Source organism: Xiphophorus maculatus, chromosome 12 (assembly GCF_002775205.1).
Source record: "Xiphophorus maculatus strain JP 163 A chromosome 12, X_maculatus-5.0-male, whole genome shotgun sequence".
Taxonomy (NCBI): Eukaryota; Metazoa; Chordata; class Actinopteri; order Cyprinodontiformes; family Poeciliidae; genus Xiphophorus; species Xiphophorus maculatus.
In genome coordinates, this window is record NC_036454.1 from 12,691,686 (window position 1) to 12,709,579 (window position 17,894).

General features: G+C 37.5%; 1 protein-coding gene across 3 annotated transcripts in view; it reads right to left on the reverse strand.

Moving 5' to 3' along the window:
* The window catches only part of pde4d (phosphodiesterase 4D), a 220,575-nt gene that overhangs the window by 103,628 nt on the left and 99,053 nt on the right, over positions 1-17,894 (reverse strand). Inside the window, exon 1 of one of the 3 annotated variants that reach the window (XM_023343272.1) lies at positions 1,961-2,948. The exons of the other annotated variants lie outside the window; for them this stretch is intronic. Within the exon in view, the coding sequence (XP_023199040.1) occupies positions 1,961-2,223 (263 nt within the window). The 5' untranslated portion in view covers positions 2,224-2,948. Of the gene's footprint in view, positions 1-1,960; positions 2,949-17,894 lie in introns of those variants that run through there. 3 annotated transcript variants of the gene reach the window in all.

Sequence of the window (17,894 nt, forward strand, 5' to 3'; positions counted from 1 at the left end):
ATTGTTAGCCCCTGTACTCTGATACCCTCACACAAAGTCTAGTGCAACCAATTGTTTTAAGATTATTTTTTACAAATATTTCACCATTCACCAATGTGTAATTTATTCTCCATATTTACAACCAATCCAACTCTACTTACAAGCACTTTTAAAACAGCAAGACTGACCAACGTGCTAAACAAACATCATAAAAGCATCAAACATAAAGCAACCAGACACATGAAAGCTATTATGTGCCATTTTGTTAGAGAACAAAATTGAACAAAGTGTAACTTTTTAGCTACACTAGTGTTGAGAAAGAACTAAAAGAAGCACTGTTTGAAGTTTTCCACAAATAGAAAAAAAAATATGTAAAAGGTGCTCAGGTCAGATAAAAACAACATTGGGCTGCTTGACCTTCATGCCAACCTATATGAGGTAGAAAAATGGTACTGTACAAGACCCTAAATAGGCTTTCTTCCAGCTGCTGGATCTTGCAACTCAGGCCAATCAAATGGGCTTAGAAAATATTAATAATATAGGAAGAAAACCATTTAGAGTTCGCAAACGACTAAGTGGAGGTTCTCCTTACAAGAGGCTCTCATCATGCAACCAGAATTACAAATGTTTGGATGAATATTTATGTGTTAAAGTGGCCCAACCAAAGTCTGGACCTCATATTGGCAATCTGTTTTAAGACTTATAATTTTTCTTTTAAGTCTAGAGACTATTTTAAATCAGACTCGGTTTGAGGTGTACAGAAATACCCTAAAAAACCTGCAGCTGCAAGTTCATGAAAAGGTGCTTCTATAAATTGTCTTAGGGGATCTGACTGTAATGCATGCTAGTCTTTTTAAAAATGTATTTGTAAAAAGGGTAACAACAAAACATCCCTTATACTTAACAGAAAACAGTTGGTGGTCTGTAACCTAAAATCAAGAATGAAGAGAAAACAGAAATAATACCTAACCAGCTCATTTTTGAGTGCATTTATAATTAAATTACCTCCATTTGTGCTGTGGACATAACTACCAATTATACATTTCAATTTGATCACTGGGCTGAAATAACTGAGTTCCTGATGTGTCTGTGAAGATAGGAATTTCTGAATTGCATCACGTCTGATACAGATGCCAGAAGGAAGTCGTCTTCTTCTGGCAGAGGAAGAAGTGGAACACAAGATGTACAGTAAATGAGAGAGGTGGTAAAAATGGAGAGGAAAAGGAGATGAAAAATGAAGACGGATGATGAAAATGAAAGGTGTTTTGGAGGGAAAGGAGGAGACATAATTGGCTAGAAGGGGGGAAATCAGAGCTGGGAGGAGGGGAAGAGTGCAGAGAGGAACAAATATGACTTGAAGAAAAGGATGACGTGTGGGCGAATGCAACAGAGGCTGACAGACGGCCAGGACTAATTAATAGTCAAAAAATGCAGGCAGGCAGGTGTGGAGAGAAAACCACAGCAAGGGGGAATACATGTAGTAGGTTTCCATTATTTACTATAATAAGGCAGATTTTTTTTTATTTTGACTGAAAGAGACCACAACTGCAGAGAAAGTACAGGAATGGGGAGCGGGGTAAGACGTAAAAAGGGAAAGACAAGTACGAATGGCTAATAGACACACAGAGCAGAGAGAGGGAGAGACACTGGAATAGAAATGAGGTGAGAAAGAGCAAAGCAGAAACTCATTATCTAAAGGTGAGAAGAGGGTTTCCAAGGAGATTTCAAAAAAAGGAATTTTGAAGAGGTATTTGCCAACACAGTATTCTTTCATTCCTCCCTGCATTCAAGTTAAACTGCAAACAAAGTTTAATGACTCATAGGGGTTATTCCACAGTAACTTCCCAATCACATAGTATTACGCAAAGTTATATGCTTGGAAGTTTGCAATGGGTGCAGCTAAAACAACACATTTTGCCAAATAAAGAACAGACTCATGGAACTCTGCATGCAGCCACCATGCTGGACATTTAACTCTCACCATGTATGTGCAACAGTGAAGCGCCTCTGCTTGTGAATGTTGTTGTTGAGCAACATGCGGCGGAGCAGTCGCGGCGAGTTGCGTGGAGAAAGGCGTGGGGAGATGGAGGACGGCGACCGCCGGTGTCCCCGCGGCCTCTCCGGCTGCAGCAGGTTCTCCCGCAGGATCTTCACCAGGTCTTCGTTCAGGCCGGAGTGTTTGGGCATGGGCGGCACTGCCAGGGTGTCCTGGTGGGCCACCCCTGTGCCTCCCTGCTGCGCCATGCCTACCCCGGCTTCACCACCACGGCCTCCACCAGCAGAAATGCCGATGGGTCGTAGGGACCGTTGAGAAAAATGACAAAAATAAAGAACAAATGCACTAGAGGCGTGCGTTTTCTAAGAAAGTGTCAGTTTAAATAATATAAACAGCCATATTCCAAAAGTCCTCTCTCTGATAAAGTGGGGGGGGGGAAATCTGCTGGTATTTTCTCAAACCGGCATCTCCTTTTTTCCAAAGGCAAATGAATTAAAAGAGAAGGGGAGCTCCCTTTCCTCCCTTGTTCCCCATGAACAAAAAAGAAGCACAGAAGCCAGCTGCCTTTGTCTGCTCAACACTGGATGTCTGCAGTGAAAGTGTAAGAGAGAAGATGAACGCATGATGAAAAAAAACTGAGAGAAAGGGTGGGATGCAAAAAAGAAGGGAATTCCATGTCCAGCTCTTTATCCTCCAGACCTGCAGGAGAACTCCTCCCAATCCAACAACATAAAGCCCAGAAAGAGTTGAACTTTGCTAATTCAGTCTATTTGAGCCCAGAGCTGTCTGGCAAAATTCAATAGAAACACATGCCTTAAACAGGAAAGAAAAAACAACAGGAAAGGAAAAAACACATCCCAGTATGACCCAGTCCAGTTAGGTCAGCAGAGTTCTGGTCCGTTCAGTCAAAGCAATTTCTCTTTCCCTCCCTTCTCTCCCTTCACTGAGAGAATGACTGCTTACTGCAGCCAGTTTATAAGCTACTGCTCCTTTAGAGCTGAGCAGAGCATGAGCGTGTGTGAGTTTTTCAGAGAGGGAGGGAGTGAGAAAAAGAGAGAGAGCGTCAGAGGGCACTTGTGTGTGTATGCAGAGAGAAGGGAAGCCGTGAGGAACATGGATGGAAGGATGAAGAGATGGTGGGCATGAGTGACAGTTTGAAAAGATATTGTATGCAAGAGGTGGATGCATCTTTAAAAGCATGCTTTCTTCACTGAATTCAGTTCAGTAACCCCACACAAGATTCCTTGTGTGAGAGCCAGGACTACCTGTATATTCACAATTTACCATTTCATTTGAATCAGTATTTGCACACAGTACAGAAAACAAGAACACATGCAAATGATCTACCAAAAACAAAAGTGACACCCACCCGTCTTCTTCTGCTACTCCCTCAAAGTGTTTTCCAGTTGCATATAAAATGTCTGAGAACATTTTATGGCTTCTATAAATGTAAATTAGATCCTATTCTCCCTTAAACTTGGTGTCTTGATATCCATAGAGCGTCCGTCATTATTCTAACTTTTTGAAACTTTTTACATCCTTAAAAAATTTATTTTTTTATGGAAGGCATACAAATATAGAATTGACATGACAAACTTTACTGTGAAGGTTTGGATCTTACCAAATTGTTACACAGTAAAACTGCAAGAGTCTCCTTTGGATATTAGAAAGGTACAGATACTGTATTACAGCAGGAAAAAGTCATATTAAAATGAGATCAAATCAAGGACAGAGATGTAAGACGCTATTAAAAATTAAACTGCTTCTTCTGTGACATGTTCAGATTTTCTGAATTCAGGTGCAAGACAACTGGAGAGAGCGGAATTTTCAGTAGATAACAAGAAGGCTGACTGTATTAGAATGGAGTTGCCCTTTCTTTATCTTTTGAGGTTTCAACCTTTGTAAATATTTGAAGCATTTTCAAAATGTTTGAGTTAAAATATTGATTTAGGGAAATTATGGCTTTAGCTATGTTTATGGTGCTAACTACACTAAAGAAGTATAACCTTCCAAAGACAATTAAAAATGTAAATTGACAGAAGATCATGATCACAAACAACTGCTGAATGGCAATATTTGATAGAATATTACAGTTCAAGAGTTACAGTAATATATTTATTTGGAGAATTAGCTGGACCCCAACTGGCTTAACGGATGTAGAACAACAGTCATATGTTTTAGAATGTAAAATGTAAAAGTTCAATTATAGTTATGGAGACTTTGTATAATTGTAATGTTAGAAAAATGTAATCGTGATCAAAAATATTTGCTCATTTATATGTCAAGTTTCAATAACCAAAACTATCAAAACTGGTGTCCTGTTTTAACGTCTTGTTATCAAGGTTGCAAGTTTTGTAGAGAAAAAGCATCCAGTTCAAATGAATATGTTACCCTTTGGCTTTTCAATAGAGCAGCACGATGCTACTTTCTGCTTAGTCCTACTCTTTGCAGTATTTTTGGGAAGCTGTCAGATATTGCTTGATGAGTAAAAGCAACTCCCAATGAAGCATTCCAGAAAGAACTAAAAATACAGATATAAAAACATAAACACTGAATCTCACTGAATACCATTTGCATTCCTAGGCTTTATGGAAACAAGACTAATGCATTCCTTTTGCTCACAGTGGTGATATGGAACGACCTCTACGCCATCAGCGCTGGTGTTTACATGCTCACAACAATGTTAATGCACTGCAATTTACTTATGTTTGTGTTCACAAATGTAGTTCAGCGTGTTAAAATGTTCACATCCGGAAGCATTAAAATAGTTCAGCTGATGTCAGTGGGAAATTAGCTTTGGAGGCACTTCTCTTCAACCAGTTTATGCAACAAACTGAGGAATCAAGAAGTGAGCCAAGGTTCAGAATCTGCCCTCTAGAACACCTTAAATATTGCACCAATTCATATGGAGATATTTCCCTGACTGATTTAGAATTTGCACAAGTGATTAAACATGATATTATAGATGACACTCGCCAACATCAAAGGATTCCTTTTCTGTGACTAATAGCTCTCAGCCTGTTCATGGGTATCCTACTTTATTAATAAATGATGAGGGTGCAGCATCTAGAATTTTTCTGAAATTTGCAAACAACATATTTAGAGGCTGTATAAGGAAAGGAAAACCTATTTGATCCATGTGATACATGCTGAAATATTCTCACTTCTAAAAAGTAGTTATGCAGTAAAACAGTGAGTTAAAATTTTAGGTAAGCTTAGATTTTATAAGCTAAAACTTCTGTTTGTATAACATAACACGCAAGAATGTTTGAAATAGTGAAAAGTTGAACAAAAACCTGGAATTTCTCATAACATTACATCATCATTAGTCTGGGGGACAATGCCTACCAGTTTAATGTTCGGTAGATTCAATATTAAATACATTTTTATGCAATATAAAGATAATATTAGATATGAACACCGAGCTGAACTAGGAACACACTTAGAAAGGGTGATTTCTAAAACATCCAACACACTTTGGTAATACTACAATATTGGCAAAAGATATATTGGCAATATTGTAGACCAGTGGTTCCCAACCACCGGGCCGCGGCCCGGTACCGGTCCGCGCAAGAAATAATGACCTACTTCCGGATGTTTTATTTTGAAAATCCTAAACCGGATTTTACCGGTTACGTCTTGCGCGTCAAAATTGAGACAACTTGCAACAGAATGAGTAACTAAACAACATCGGAGTACTGCCCTGATTTAATTTAAGAATGGTGACTACAGAGGGAGAGGTCATACACACCATTCTCTCATATGCTCTCTTCTCCTCAGTGGTTTAAACAAGCTGCAAAGAACTTAAGTCTGACAACTTAGATAGCCATAGAAGAAGGTTGGTCTCGTAACTTATGACATTTCTTTCTTGATTTCTCTTTATGTTTTAGAGAACTCTCCCACTGAAAGCTCTACTCTAATATTACTGGTAGAGTTTTATAAATCAAATGGTAATGGTAATTCCAAAAATAGTTCATAATGCCTTGTACTGTATAGTTTGGAAGCAAACATGTGCTTACGGTTACAGATTCTCCACCACACTTAACAGTAGGTAAAAGGTGTATTTATATTTTAACATACAGTAAGTCTGACACAAAGTGTTTTCAGGCTAAAAAAACAAACAAAAAAAAGCAACACGTAATAAATAATGTTCCAGCATCACCTTTCTCAGCATTAACACTGTAGCCTAAGTAATTTAATCACCACATAAATCTGTGGTTATGAAGATCTGAAAGGCTTGAATTTTATAATTAATTCAGCTACTTATTATCTGACCACCTGCGAGCACTCACAACACTAAAATTTAATTTCCAAACACTAAGTTTAGCTTTAAATATAAAAAGAAAAATAAAACAAGGTAGTGACATTACAACAAAATATATCTGCCCTGACACAAAAAAAACACTGAATTGCATTTCTTTGATCCTACTACACACACATTAAACCAGGAACACAACAATGGAGACATGTAGTTTATGGTTCACAAAATATTTCTTATTTTCTTGTGTTTACAGTGAAACATGCATTTTTCAATATGCTAGCATATTTAATAAGACACATTGTGGCTTTGGTCTGGGAGGCTTGTTTGTTTTGTTTTTTGTTTTACAGTAGGCTACATGAACGGTTCTCAAAGCTGTAGGTTCCCAGATCAAGTCCAAGTAGGCTTTAGCTCAGGGCTTCTCAAAATGTGGGGTGTGTTCTGAGGGGCCCTCAAAAGGGCCGTGGGGTGCACCAGAACTTCTCATGGGAGTTTGTGCCATGAGGGAAAAAACATACCAGAAAGCACGAGAGAGATAAAGAGAGTACACAGGGGACTAAGAAATCAATGTAATGAGTTGAAATAAAGAACATAATATAGTACTAGAATATCTAGACACAAGAAAGAAACATGATAAACTAAAATCACTAAGACAGACTGAACTAAAGTAAAACAGAAACACAGTTAATCTAATCAGATAGACTAAAGAACACAGAATAATAATGAAACTAGAATCAGTGAATTAAACCCCAAGGTCCTGACGGAGACAGACAGAGACAGAGTCTGAGTCAAACAAACAAAAAACAAAAACAAAAGAAAAAAGAAGGAAGTATGACCATGAATATTTAGAGCTCAGACTGTCATGGGCTGGATCCAAATATGCTCCACAGCGTCAGTGTTATCTGCAAAGCTCCGGGAGGCTTTTTTGTTTTGTTTTTCTTTGTTTTTCTTTTTACAGTGGGCTACTCTCAAAGCAGAACATAGTTCACACTTTTAGCATTTTAAATGACAAGGCAACTGAAACATTACAACATGTGGTGCTACACATATCTAAACCAGGTAAACTCCACAGTATCAACAAGACATGCATGGGTCATTAAGCAAAGCAATACCAAAAAGTTTGCATAAATAATATTAGTGATGTAGTTTGAAGGAGGGGGACCTTGAAAGTCTCTCCTTTAGCTAAATTTGCATTTTCTTTGAAATCCAAAGTTTTGAAAGGTAAGACAAAATAGACCTTAAAGATCACATTTGCCATCACTCCTAAACAACTGGGTAAGTATAGCATTTAGTTTTTATACTATTGGTAACATCCAAGATGCTCAATGGTGCAGGCTTCTTACAGTGTTTTTTGCAGATGAAGTTATATCCCCTAACATTCTCCTTACATCCTCCATGTGTAGCAGCAAGATAAAAAAACAAAGTCCTCGTTCAGCCTACTGAAAATTGGGTAAAAGACAGAGGCTTCTAAGTCATGTCATACTGATACTTTAGGGAGACAGGGAGTCATGGATTACTAATCATCAGGTCCAAGAGACTGATTAACTTCAAAAAGTAAAGTCTTCTCTTACACGCTTTACTGCACTAGTAGTCTGTTTTGTATTTGTCATTTAGAAGAAAGAATGTCGAAATGACGTGGAAAATAGAGCGGGGGTCTGATAAGCATCAGATTGCAGGTTTTCTACATCAATAGAGAGCTTTGGTAGTTATAAAGCTATTAAAAGTTTGTGATGCTTCCACTGTTATAGTAGATATTTATTTTAAAATGACTCTTAAATTAAGAAGCTATATGTTCTGAGTTGTGTTGGAGTCTTTTACCTTGTTTCATCTGCAATATTTATAATATTAAAACCAGGTCTACAGAAATCCCATACTCTCAAGCTGACACTGACATTACACCTATTTAATAAATAATTCTATCTAGATTTATACTTTTTTCCTTTGGCATAATGCTGGTTAAAAATCCTTCCCTATTTACCTAACTGTTTAACTATTAATTACTCCACAACAACTGCAGTTTTATTTGACACATGAGGGAAGTTTCACATAGTCAAAGCTGTGTTTGTGAACTTTAGCCATAATGTGGACATTCTGTAGGATCTCACTTTCAAGCTACATCAGTGAGACTGTGGAACCGTAAATGGAATCTGAGTAAGGTGAGTACGATAAGCTCCTCAGTGTCACTAAAGGAGAAATTTGTAGGAGGAGCTGTGAAAGACAGACTCACATGACTCTCTAATCTCCATAAAGAGTGAGTCACTGTTGGCAATGAGCTCACATGCAACCGTCTCTTAGATAACCTAAGCTACACAGAAATATGGATAGTTTTCACTTGTAATCTGAGTAAACACTGATGATTATAGTATGGCAGCTCATACTATAATCTCCCAATCCAAATTAATATTGACTTTTTTGTAAATTTATTGGTCAACATAATCACACCAAAATGTTACATTAAAACCCAATGACAATCCAAAAAATTACCACCCTTTTTTCCACAGCTACTTATGTCTATTACTCTTTATCAGCCAGAAAACATCCATCACTAGACATAATGTTTCTCAGATTATTTTTGCACTTCCTTTCCACACTTTCCCATTTGGCTTCTGCTTCCTGACTGATTTTCTCTTCCCCTCCTCTGCTTTATAAAATATTTCTCATAACCGCAGCTTGTTGCTGTGCATGACGTCCATGAGCATTTCCCTCTGGTTACCAAGGGCAACATAGATGGAGACGGCCAAGTGGATTTGTCAAGAACTGAAGGCTGGAAGAACAAAAGGAAGAAGAGAAAAGCCAATCTGCAGAAAGTGAAGTAGATCCATACACTCAAACATAGCTGTACAGAAGAAATAATTTCTTGGTGCTATGGACTAAAAAACTAAGTTTAGTTCCCTTAGTTTAATTACTTCTGCTATGGGACTGAAGTTAAATAAATGCTGCTATAAAGATGGAATAATGCAAATTAGCACAGTGGGTCAAAAATCTTCCATAGACCAATTCTATTCATCAATTTCAGGTCAGCAGTAACATAATTTGACAGAAATTCAGATCAAGGCAAGATAAAAAACCTTAGGGAGAAAAACAACTGCCAACGTCTCTGAACAACAAAACTAATTTCACCAATGCAGCATCTTATGTGGTAAAGAAATTGCATTTGCAAATATTATAACTGTTAACTTTTTTAGTCATTTAAGAACCCCCCTACCCCACCCTCTACCCCTAAACCCCCCCCCCCTGAAATTCCCAATATGTACTCATCTTGCCTTTGATTCAATTTTATCTCCCTCTCTTGGGTGTGTAAACTAAACAAAAAACCGCAACACTTCAGTGTTCAACTAATACATGAAATCTGCATGCGTATTCCACAAGTGCTGTGCAAAATATTGTTTAACCTCAACAGATTGGGCGGCTCTCTTTTGGCAGCACACAGCATGCCGTCACCTCAGTGAGCACAGCCTGAAGTCTGGTTCGCTACTGGCAGAGTTCACTCACATGAGGCTGTCAAGGATGACTAAGATTTACTACGTTTACCTGTTGCTATAGTTACCATTTACAGCATACAGACATATGATGGGTTATGTGACAGTGCTGATGAATAAGTATAAACTGTGTCACACACTTTAAAATCACACTGAGGATATCACTAGAAATTCAATTTTAACAAGTATCACTTGACAGGTAAGGGCTACTGCAGGTTACTGCAGGACCTAATATAATATCACTTACAGATAAAATACATCAACTGTCCTGATGTAGCTTTGTCTCCCTCAAGTGGACATCTTTAAAAAAACTCCCTATCCAGGAAACTGGAATGATGCATTCAGACACAATTATAGTTATTTTTTTTATTTTTTTTCTCTATTTTTAGAAGGTCCTGGGATCGTTTCCTGGCCCGAGGTCTTTCTGCATGGAGTTTGCATGTTCTCCCTGTGAATGGGTGGGTTCTCTCCGGGTACTCTGGCTGCCTCCGACAGTCCAAAAATGTCAGGTTAATTGGTCTGCATAAATTCTCCTTAGGTGTGAGTGTGTGCGTGCATGGTCGTTTGTCCCGTCTCTGTGCTGCACTGCAATGGACTGGCAACCTGTCCAGGTTGTACTCCGCCTGGCTGGAGATAGGCACCAAATGGATGGATGGATGGATGGATGGATGGATGGATGGATGGATGGATGGATGGAAGTAAATTCAGGAAACACAGCAAAACATTTTAGGGGAAAAAAATAATTTTGCAAATATTACATTAATTTAAGAAATACAATTTTATTATAATTAAAGCTCCACTGAAGTTGAAAGCCACAGACTAAAAATAGGCCACATATCATCATATTTTGGAGGCAGAAAATTTTTAAAATGTGAAACAAATTACCATCATTGTTCCAACTAGTTAAAGCTCATGAGTCACTTTAAAACTTAAAGACTTGATGTTAACATTTATTATAAGCCAAGTCATTTTAATATTAGCCAATACATAATTTTTGCCTAGCTATTTTTTTTATTAAAATAAAAAAATTCTTTTTTTCAAACTGATACTTCAGATATTATTTTTATATATTTTGCTAGAGATCAAAATGCATGGATTTTGATGCATAAATCAAAATCCATGCATGCAAGAGAAGATGCAAACTCCTTGCAGCAAAACCACAAGCTGCCATACAAACCCAGAGCTACTTGCAACAGTGAAAACCACTGCAACACCATGCAGCATCAGCAAAATGCTATAATTATTTATTATATTTTCTGAAAACAAAACACAAAAGTAACAGATTATCACTGAGCTGTGGATGATGACATGAAAGTTATGTTGCAGCTGATAAATGTCTGCATATAAGCAAATAAAATTATTTGTTACATTTGAAAACACTACATTGCTGCTAAATCTTTTCTTAAAAAATACATTAAAAGTCAAATTCTTTATGAAGAGAATCAACCACTTCAGAAGCCACACTTCCTGTGAAATAGGTCTACTACAGAAAATTATCAGTACATAGAAGAGGTAAAATTCTGTTAGGTCCCAGCATTTTATTTCAGATAACAGAAAAGTAAAATTTCAGTGAATGAGATCATTATTATTTGATGATGAAACCCTCTCAGCTGATTAAGTGCAGCAAATTAGACAGTACCAGAGAAATCACTTTTTAATGTCTTGATTTAGTTTCTATCTTTGGCCAACAGATGGCAGCAGTTGTTCAAAAGTTATCAGAAACATGTACAGCAAAACTTCTCATCCATGTCGAGGCAAGCTGTCCCCCATCTGCTGCGCCCAGCAATTAGGTGGATGTTTATACTATTGCAACTTCTGTTACTCTTTGTCATGTCAAAATGCTGCCCTATTTAGACCTTGACCAGCCATACCTGCTATTTTATACAGAGAAATGTAGTAGCACCACTATAAAATGGCAACTCATTATTTAACATAAACATGAACAAACAGTGCCACTGTTTCCTGTTAATTTTGGAAATAGTGTGAAAATGTCTACACATTTAAATGGGGTTCATTTAAGAAATTTTAACCACAACTGAAAAATTTACTTGTTTTCTTTCAAGTGGAAGAGGGGGGATACTGCAAATGACAAACCGTGCCACAATAATTATCAGCAGCTCCCAAGGGTTTCATGCGGAAAATAATAATCTCCAGGATACTGGATTATAAATGAATTATAGCAGCTTTGCATCTCTACCCCAGATAAACTGCCTAGCAGAAAAAAGAAGCTAAATTTTATCAAGATTATGTTAGGTGCAATTGCACAAAATGTCACCTGAAAGCAAAGAGAATGTGAGAACTGCCATCATTTTCACTTTTATTCCTATGAAGGAACTGATTGTCTCTTTCTAGGTCTGAAACTCCATACCCAAAAGGTATTTTGCAGGTTACTTTTAATACATGAATATATCTTATTTTTTACACTTTTTTCATTTCTGCTTTCTATGCCTTCATCTCTGTTAAACAGAGAGCTACTAGTCTATGCTGTTGGTACCTCTGGCCCAACGAGAATATTTTTTGGACAGATTTTTGGCTGGAGCAGCAGTACCCAGCCCTCAGAGGGACAGTGGTGTGGTCCCTCGCCCATTGACAGTTAAAGGTCACACCCTTTGTCTCCGCAGGCTTAAAACACACACATGCATTTTGGCAGATGTGCAAAGAGGTTCATGTCTACCAAAATAATTATGTAGCAGTGATGGCATCATTTGTTGCTCTGATTTCCAAAACTGCATTTTAGAGTGCAAATTTCCAGCTTTGTCCTTAATTAGCCAAATCTGTAAGTCATCCATGAATTGCCAGAGAAGGGAAAGAAAAACTATTACTAATGTAAAGCATGCCCACTCAAAGTGAGTGTGCATCAAGACTGAATAATCACCCACTAAGCTAAAACCTTCAGGAAGTATTTCAGGCTTCACTGCCAGGAGAAAATGAAGAAACAATAAAGAGCCTGACGGGGATTGATTCAAAGGATTCACCAAAATCTCTGTGTGCTGAATGGTGTCTCAGGTTCAGTCATGCTTGTTTTAGAGGACGGTGAGAGTTGTTATTTAGTGAGTGACACAGTGCAGTGATGGACCAGCCAGCCATGATGAGAGAAAATGGGCAGGGCTGGGGAAAGAACTGAAGGGGACTGAGGGGGGCGAGGGTGGAAAAGTAGCAGAACAGCTTGCCAAGTGAGAGGGGAGCTCAGAGCACGTTGTAACTGAAGCGGGGTGACAGCAAATGAAAGTGGATGAATACAAATGACCACAGGGACATGGAACTGGGATTGAGAGGGAGCAAGGGTTGAAGAAAACACAAGAAGACCACGGTGGCTTTGAAAATAACTCATGGTGTTAAACACAGTAGTTCCTGGAAGGATGGAAGTTCTGAAAATGAATATTTGCCTTACGTAGCACTGGACATATACTGGACAATTCACATGCAGGAAACAGCATAGTAGTAATTAATGTGGTGAATAAGGGACTAAGCATTTCAGTCAAGACTGACAGGTATCTCTGTAGTTTGTGGCCTGATGTAAATAATTTTGTAAAGATGCAAACAGATTTTATTTAGAGTCACCAGTCCTTTTCCTGCTCCACATAAATCCACACTCCCTCAACTCACACACAGCTCCCCAGACTAGCTGTAGCAGCAATTAGCAAACACCTATTGGAACTGCGCCCCTGCTGAGCTTATTATACAAACTACAACGCTTGTAAACAGCATGGAAGGACAGCATGGAGAAACAATGTTGGGATGATGTGCTGAAGGTGGAGAGTCAGAAAGTGTAGGAGGTCCTTAAAGTGACAGAGGCCTATTTCAAGGTGTCAGATGCGGACATGATTTGAAGTCAAACATGGTTGTTCATATGAACATGACTTGTGCATATATCAAGTTGTTCTTGATATATGCACCATTTTCATAGCAACAGAAGGTGCTATGAAACCTTCTGTTGTATGTATGTTTTGTTTGTGCCTGAAAACAAAAAATACATAATACTCCACCTGAATTCCTGTCCTAATTCAATAGGTCAGGCTGTAATCAGCCATGTGTGTGGATAATCAAATTGAACCAACTAATAACAGGTTCAAGAAAACATGGAGTTTAACATGGCTTCAGAAATAGATTAATATAATGTCCTGTGTGTTTCTGCACCTACCGCTAGATTTGATCTTTCTAAACAATGCAGTACAAGAAACAGCACAGTACTATTTAATGTGGTGAATCAGGCAGTAGTTGTTGCTTATCATGACCTTAAAAGGTCAGATTTGGTGCCACATCAGTCTATTATAAAGAAATGGAACTTGGTCAATTTTCTATTAATAATGTCTTACTGGTGATCAGCAGGTCAAATACTGAAAAGTGTTGTTGTTCTTCCCCTGCTCATAAAAATCACTATGAATTCCTGCTTTTTTCTCATTTTTTGATGCTTTTTGTTTTGAGTATGTGGAAAATCAGATTAAGGTTAGGGAGGGATGCTTTGATCCTGCAGACTTAAGCAGCAGCTTTTATAAGTGAATGTGAATATTGCACAAAATGTTATTTTTTGTTGTAGTTGTTCTGCTCATTTTCAAACAGTGCTCGGAGATTAAAGCTGGTTAAAATGACAGACAAAAAAAGCATTTGCCTAATAAGAGAGATGGGTGGTGCTCCTGTAGTTTCCTTACTATGACTTTCAAAACAGATGACTCTCTTTTTTCAAAGCTATGTAAACAACTTGTCCTGAAACAGCCTGAAATCTACAATCAGCTAGAAAAAGACTGATCAATACATCTTTAGTCAGAACAATACAGATTTTTTGTTTCAGCAATGATTGATTGGTTCATCAACATGCTTCCAGAAAGGACATGTTTTACATGATAATAATGTGCTGTTCATGGCATGAATGTTGCACTTTATATCTGCGCCACACCCACCTCAAATTCATTAATACAGTATTTGAGGTCCCTATAAGTTCAGAGTAAGAGACTAAAAATGGCAAGATTAAAATAAATGCTTTCAACAACAAAAAATAGATATTTTAAATATGTTTATCCTTTGTTGTAAACAAAAAAGTCCTTAACTGGAACTCTACACAAGCTGGGATACATAGCTGATTTATAAGATCCAAAAATATGCAACAGTAGTTAACATACACAATCGTATGTTTTAATAAGTGTAATCCATTCAGACAAGGAATAAGCACCCTCATAATTGGTACTGTGATCCTCACATATTCATAGCAATGAACATTTCATTTATATTCAAATTTGCTTTTTTGATTAACTCCAAATATATTTTATCAATGTTTTAACGTACCAATGGGTATTTCAGTCAAATTCAACTATTTCTGTGCAAATAATAGCCACTAGCCTACAGCAGTCCAAAATAGCAAAAACCGCCTGCAGTCACATCAAAAAGTTATCAGACTGAACAGAGGCCCCTCTGGAGAGACATACAGAGAGTGAATAAAACATCAAGAATGGCCATGTTGGGTTTTTCTATTATGTATTTTTGTGTGGAGCTCGCGGCTAAGGTATTGTGAAGCAGTCTCTGTGACCAGGGATGTGTTAATGCTGTTAGTTACACTCCTGCCTATCCCATGATGGCAAGGCAATTTGTTAGTTGTATTTCTATAAGGAGTTTTCAATTGGTTGCTCTAAGGCAGAATTCAGTGATGTCTTAAATTACAATGGTCTAATCTTCTTTGTTGTTTAATACGAAGGTCAAACTTAAAATTTCAGATGTGTAATAACAAAGGTTAATAATACAGAGAACCAAGTCAACCAAAAGTCATCATATAAAGATTTCCCACTGTAACCACACAACAACAAAAAACCCTGCCTTTCCGAGACATGCAGAAACTGCACAACGAATAAAACAAAAGACAAACAGCTGATATTTCCAAAACACATGTATGCAATTTAAAAAAAGAAAAAATAAATCTGTATTCAGAGTGTTACATTATCATCAAGAAACATCTTTCCATATATATGACTATGGAGATGAATAAAACTTCACATTTATTTTAAATAAAAACACTTCTAGATAGAAAATGTACTTGTTTTACTAAAGTATCTGAGTCTTTAGCATTTCTGGTCACACTTTTCAGATCTTCAAAAATGCTATAGAACATGAAAAATTTGAGTAAATACAAAACAACCTTCCTTTCTGAAACTACTCAGAGTTTCGTCACATTATTTTCTCGGTGCAGTATGCAAGTGCACGTGAACTTGAGATTACAAACTGATAACTGAAGTTATCCTTTTTTGCAGTGACAATACAAGAGAAGCATTGAAGTCTCTTAAAGTTCTACTTCAGAAAACTGCTAGTCACTGATTGATTAGGAGGCGTTACTGGTTTCAAGAACTGAACTCATCATTGGTAAAAACTGAAAACAGTGACTGAGCGTATTCTGAGCTATTAGGAAAATCAACAAAGTGGTCCAATTTCAGAGTGTATATGTTTTTGTGCTGACAAGAAAATACAGCAAACCAGGATTACCCCAAATGACAAAATGTCTTCCATTGTGTAACTGTTTGTGTTTATTGCAAATCATGTCACGCAACTTTGCAGGTCAACTTGCTGTGATCTTAACGTCTGCACTCACGCTAAACTCAGGATCATTGGGATACACATGACTGACTCTTCCAGGAGTAAGCTTTATCATAATTTTACAAGTTCAGCAAAGTCGCAGAAACGGGCAAAAACTCTTTGCCACTTTTTTTTTTTTTAACAAGCGCTTCTATCAGATTTTACACCATTGGAACAAAGAGCACAGTGGTAAAACATGTGAACTACTAAGTGATGGGAATAAAAGAGAGCTGAACATTAAAGCTGAGAGATTTATGTCTGCTGATCTTATCAAGCCCAGAAGAGCACAGTAAAAATGAACAGCAGACATCAACTCACTGTTTAACTGAAGATTTCATTTTATGTGAAACTATAAGGTTTGAATTCAGGCTACATTTAATTATCAAAATACTTAGCATTTAATTATTTAAATATGTAAAATATTTAAATAATTAGTTTGTCCACTAATTGCAAGATGGTTCTACCTGTCCACCTTTAGGCACCATTAAGAGATCAAGACAATCTACAAGCGCATGGGAAAAAGACAAAAGAGGCTTAGCATTGAACTGGGGATGTGTGAATGGGAGGAGGGCGCCAAGTGGTAGCTAAGAGTGTGAGTTACGCCAGCTGCCATGACAGGATAATTCATAAAATGAATGAGACAACTGGGACGCTTGGAAGAAAAAAAGATTTTCTTCCGCCCACTTTAAATCATTGTATTCCTCCTGAGGCAGAAATATGATAACATATGTAATGTTCATCTGTCGAATTATTGAGCGTTAGCCCTTCAAGGACATACTACTATACTGGATTTACTGTATAATAGTATTGTAGATAAAGGTTTTAATCTCATTCCAGGAACACACATACTCACTCACTGCAGTTGCCCGTTAGTCCCTCATCATCATGTTCCTTTACAGATGCAAATGTCCTACTTTTTGTTTTTCTTTCCGCAAAAAAATACAATGTCAGTGACCGACTCCTTGGAGAGCAGCAACATTTACCTCTCCACCTCCCACTGCTCATCTACTGCGTCCTTTATTTGCTCTCCTCTTACCATGTGCTCTGCCACTGCTGTGGTTGCAGATGATGTGGTGGGCCTGACCCTATCTGAACCTCATGATAGTAAAAAAAAAGAAGAGGGGTGGGGAGGAGGAGAGGGATATTTATCCTTATTTCCTCCTCTATTGTTACCTTAAGGCAAGGTCAAATTCAGAGACTTGATGCACATATCTGCTCTCACATGTAACCAAACCATCAGCAACAAGGCAGTAATTACTGTGCTTAATACCTGCTGTAGTTTAATATTTGAGCTTTATTTACTTTACATTTCTAGAAAGATAAGAATACATTTTTGCATGATTAAAAACATGGGTGATGCTCTAGATAGAGAATACGTAACAAACTTGTAACATAAAATGTTCACAAATCTATGTGAACATTTTAAGGTAAACGTAAAAATAAACCAACATTTCAAGGTTCATTGTAGGATTAGATATTACACTGAAACCACAGTATCGATAAAAGAAAAACTGTAGCCATTAAGCACACTGCAGAGCCTCAGTATTATCTGATTATCCTGTTCTTATTTATGACGGATCTCTTTCAGCTAAAGTTCAGGGCTGTGCATGAGAGACTCACATGATCT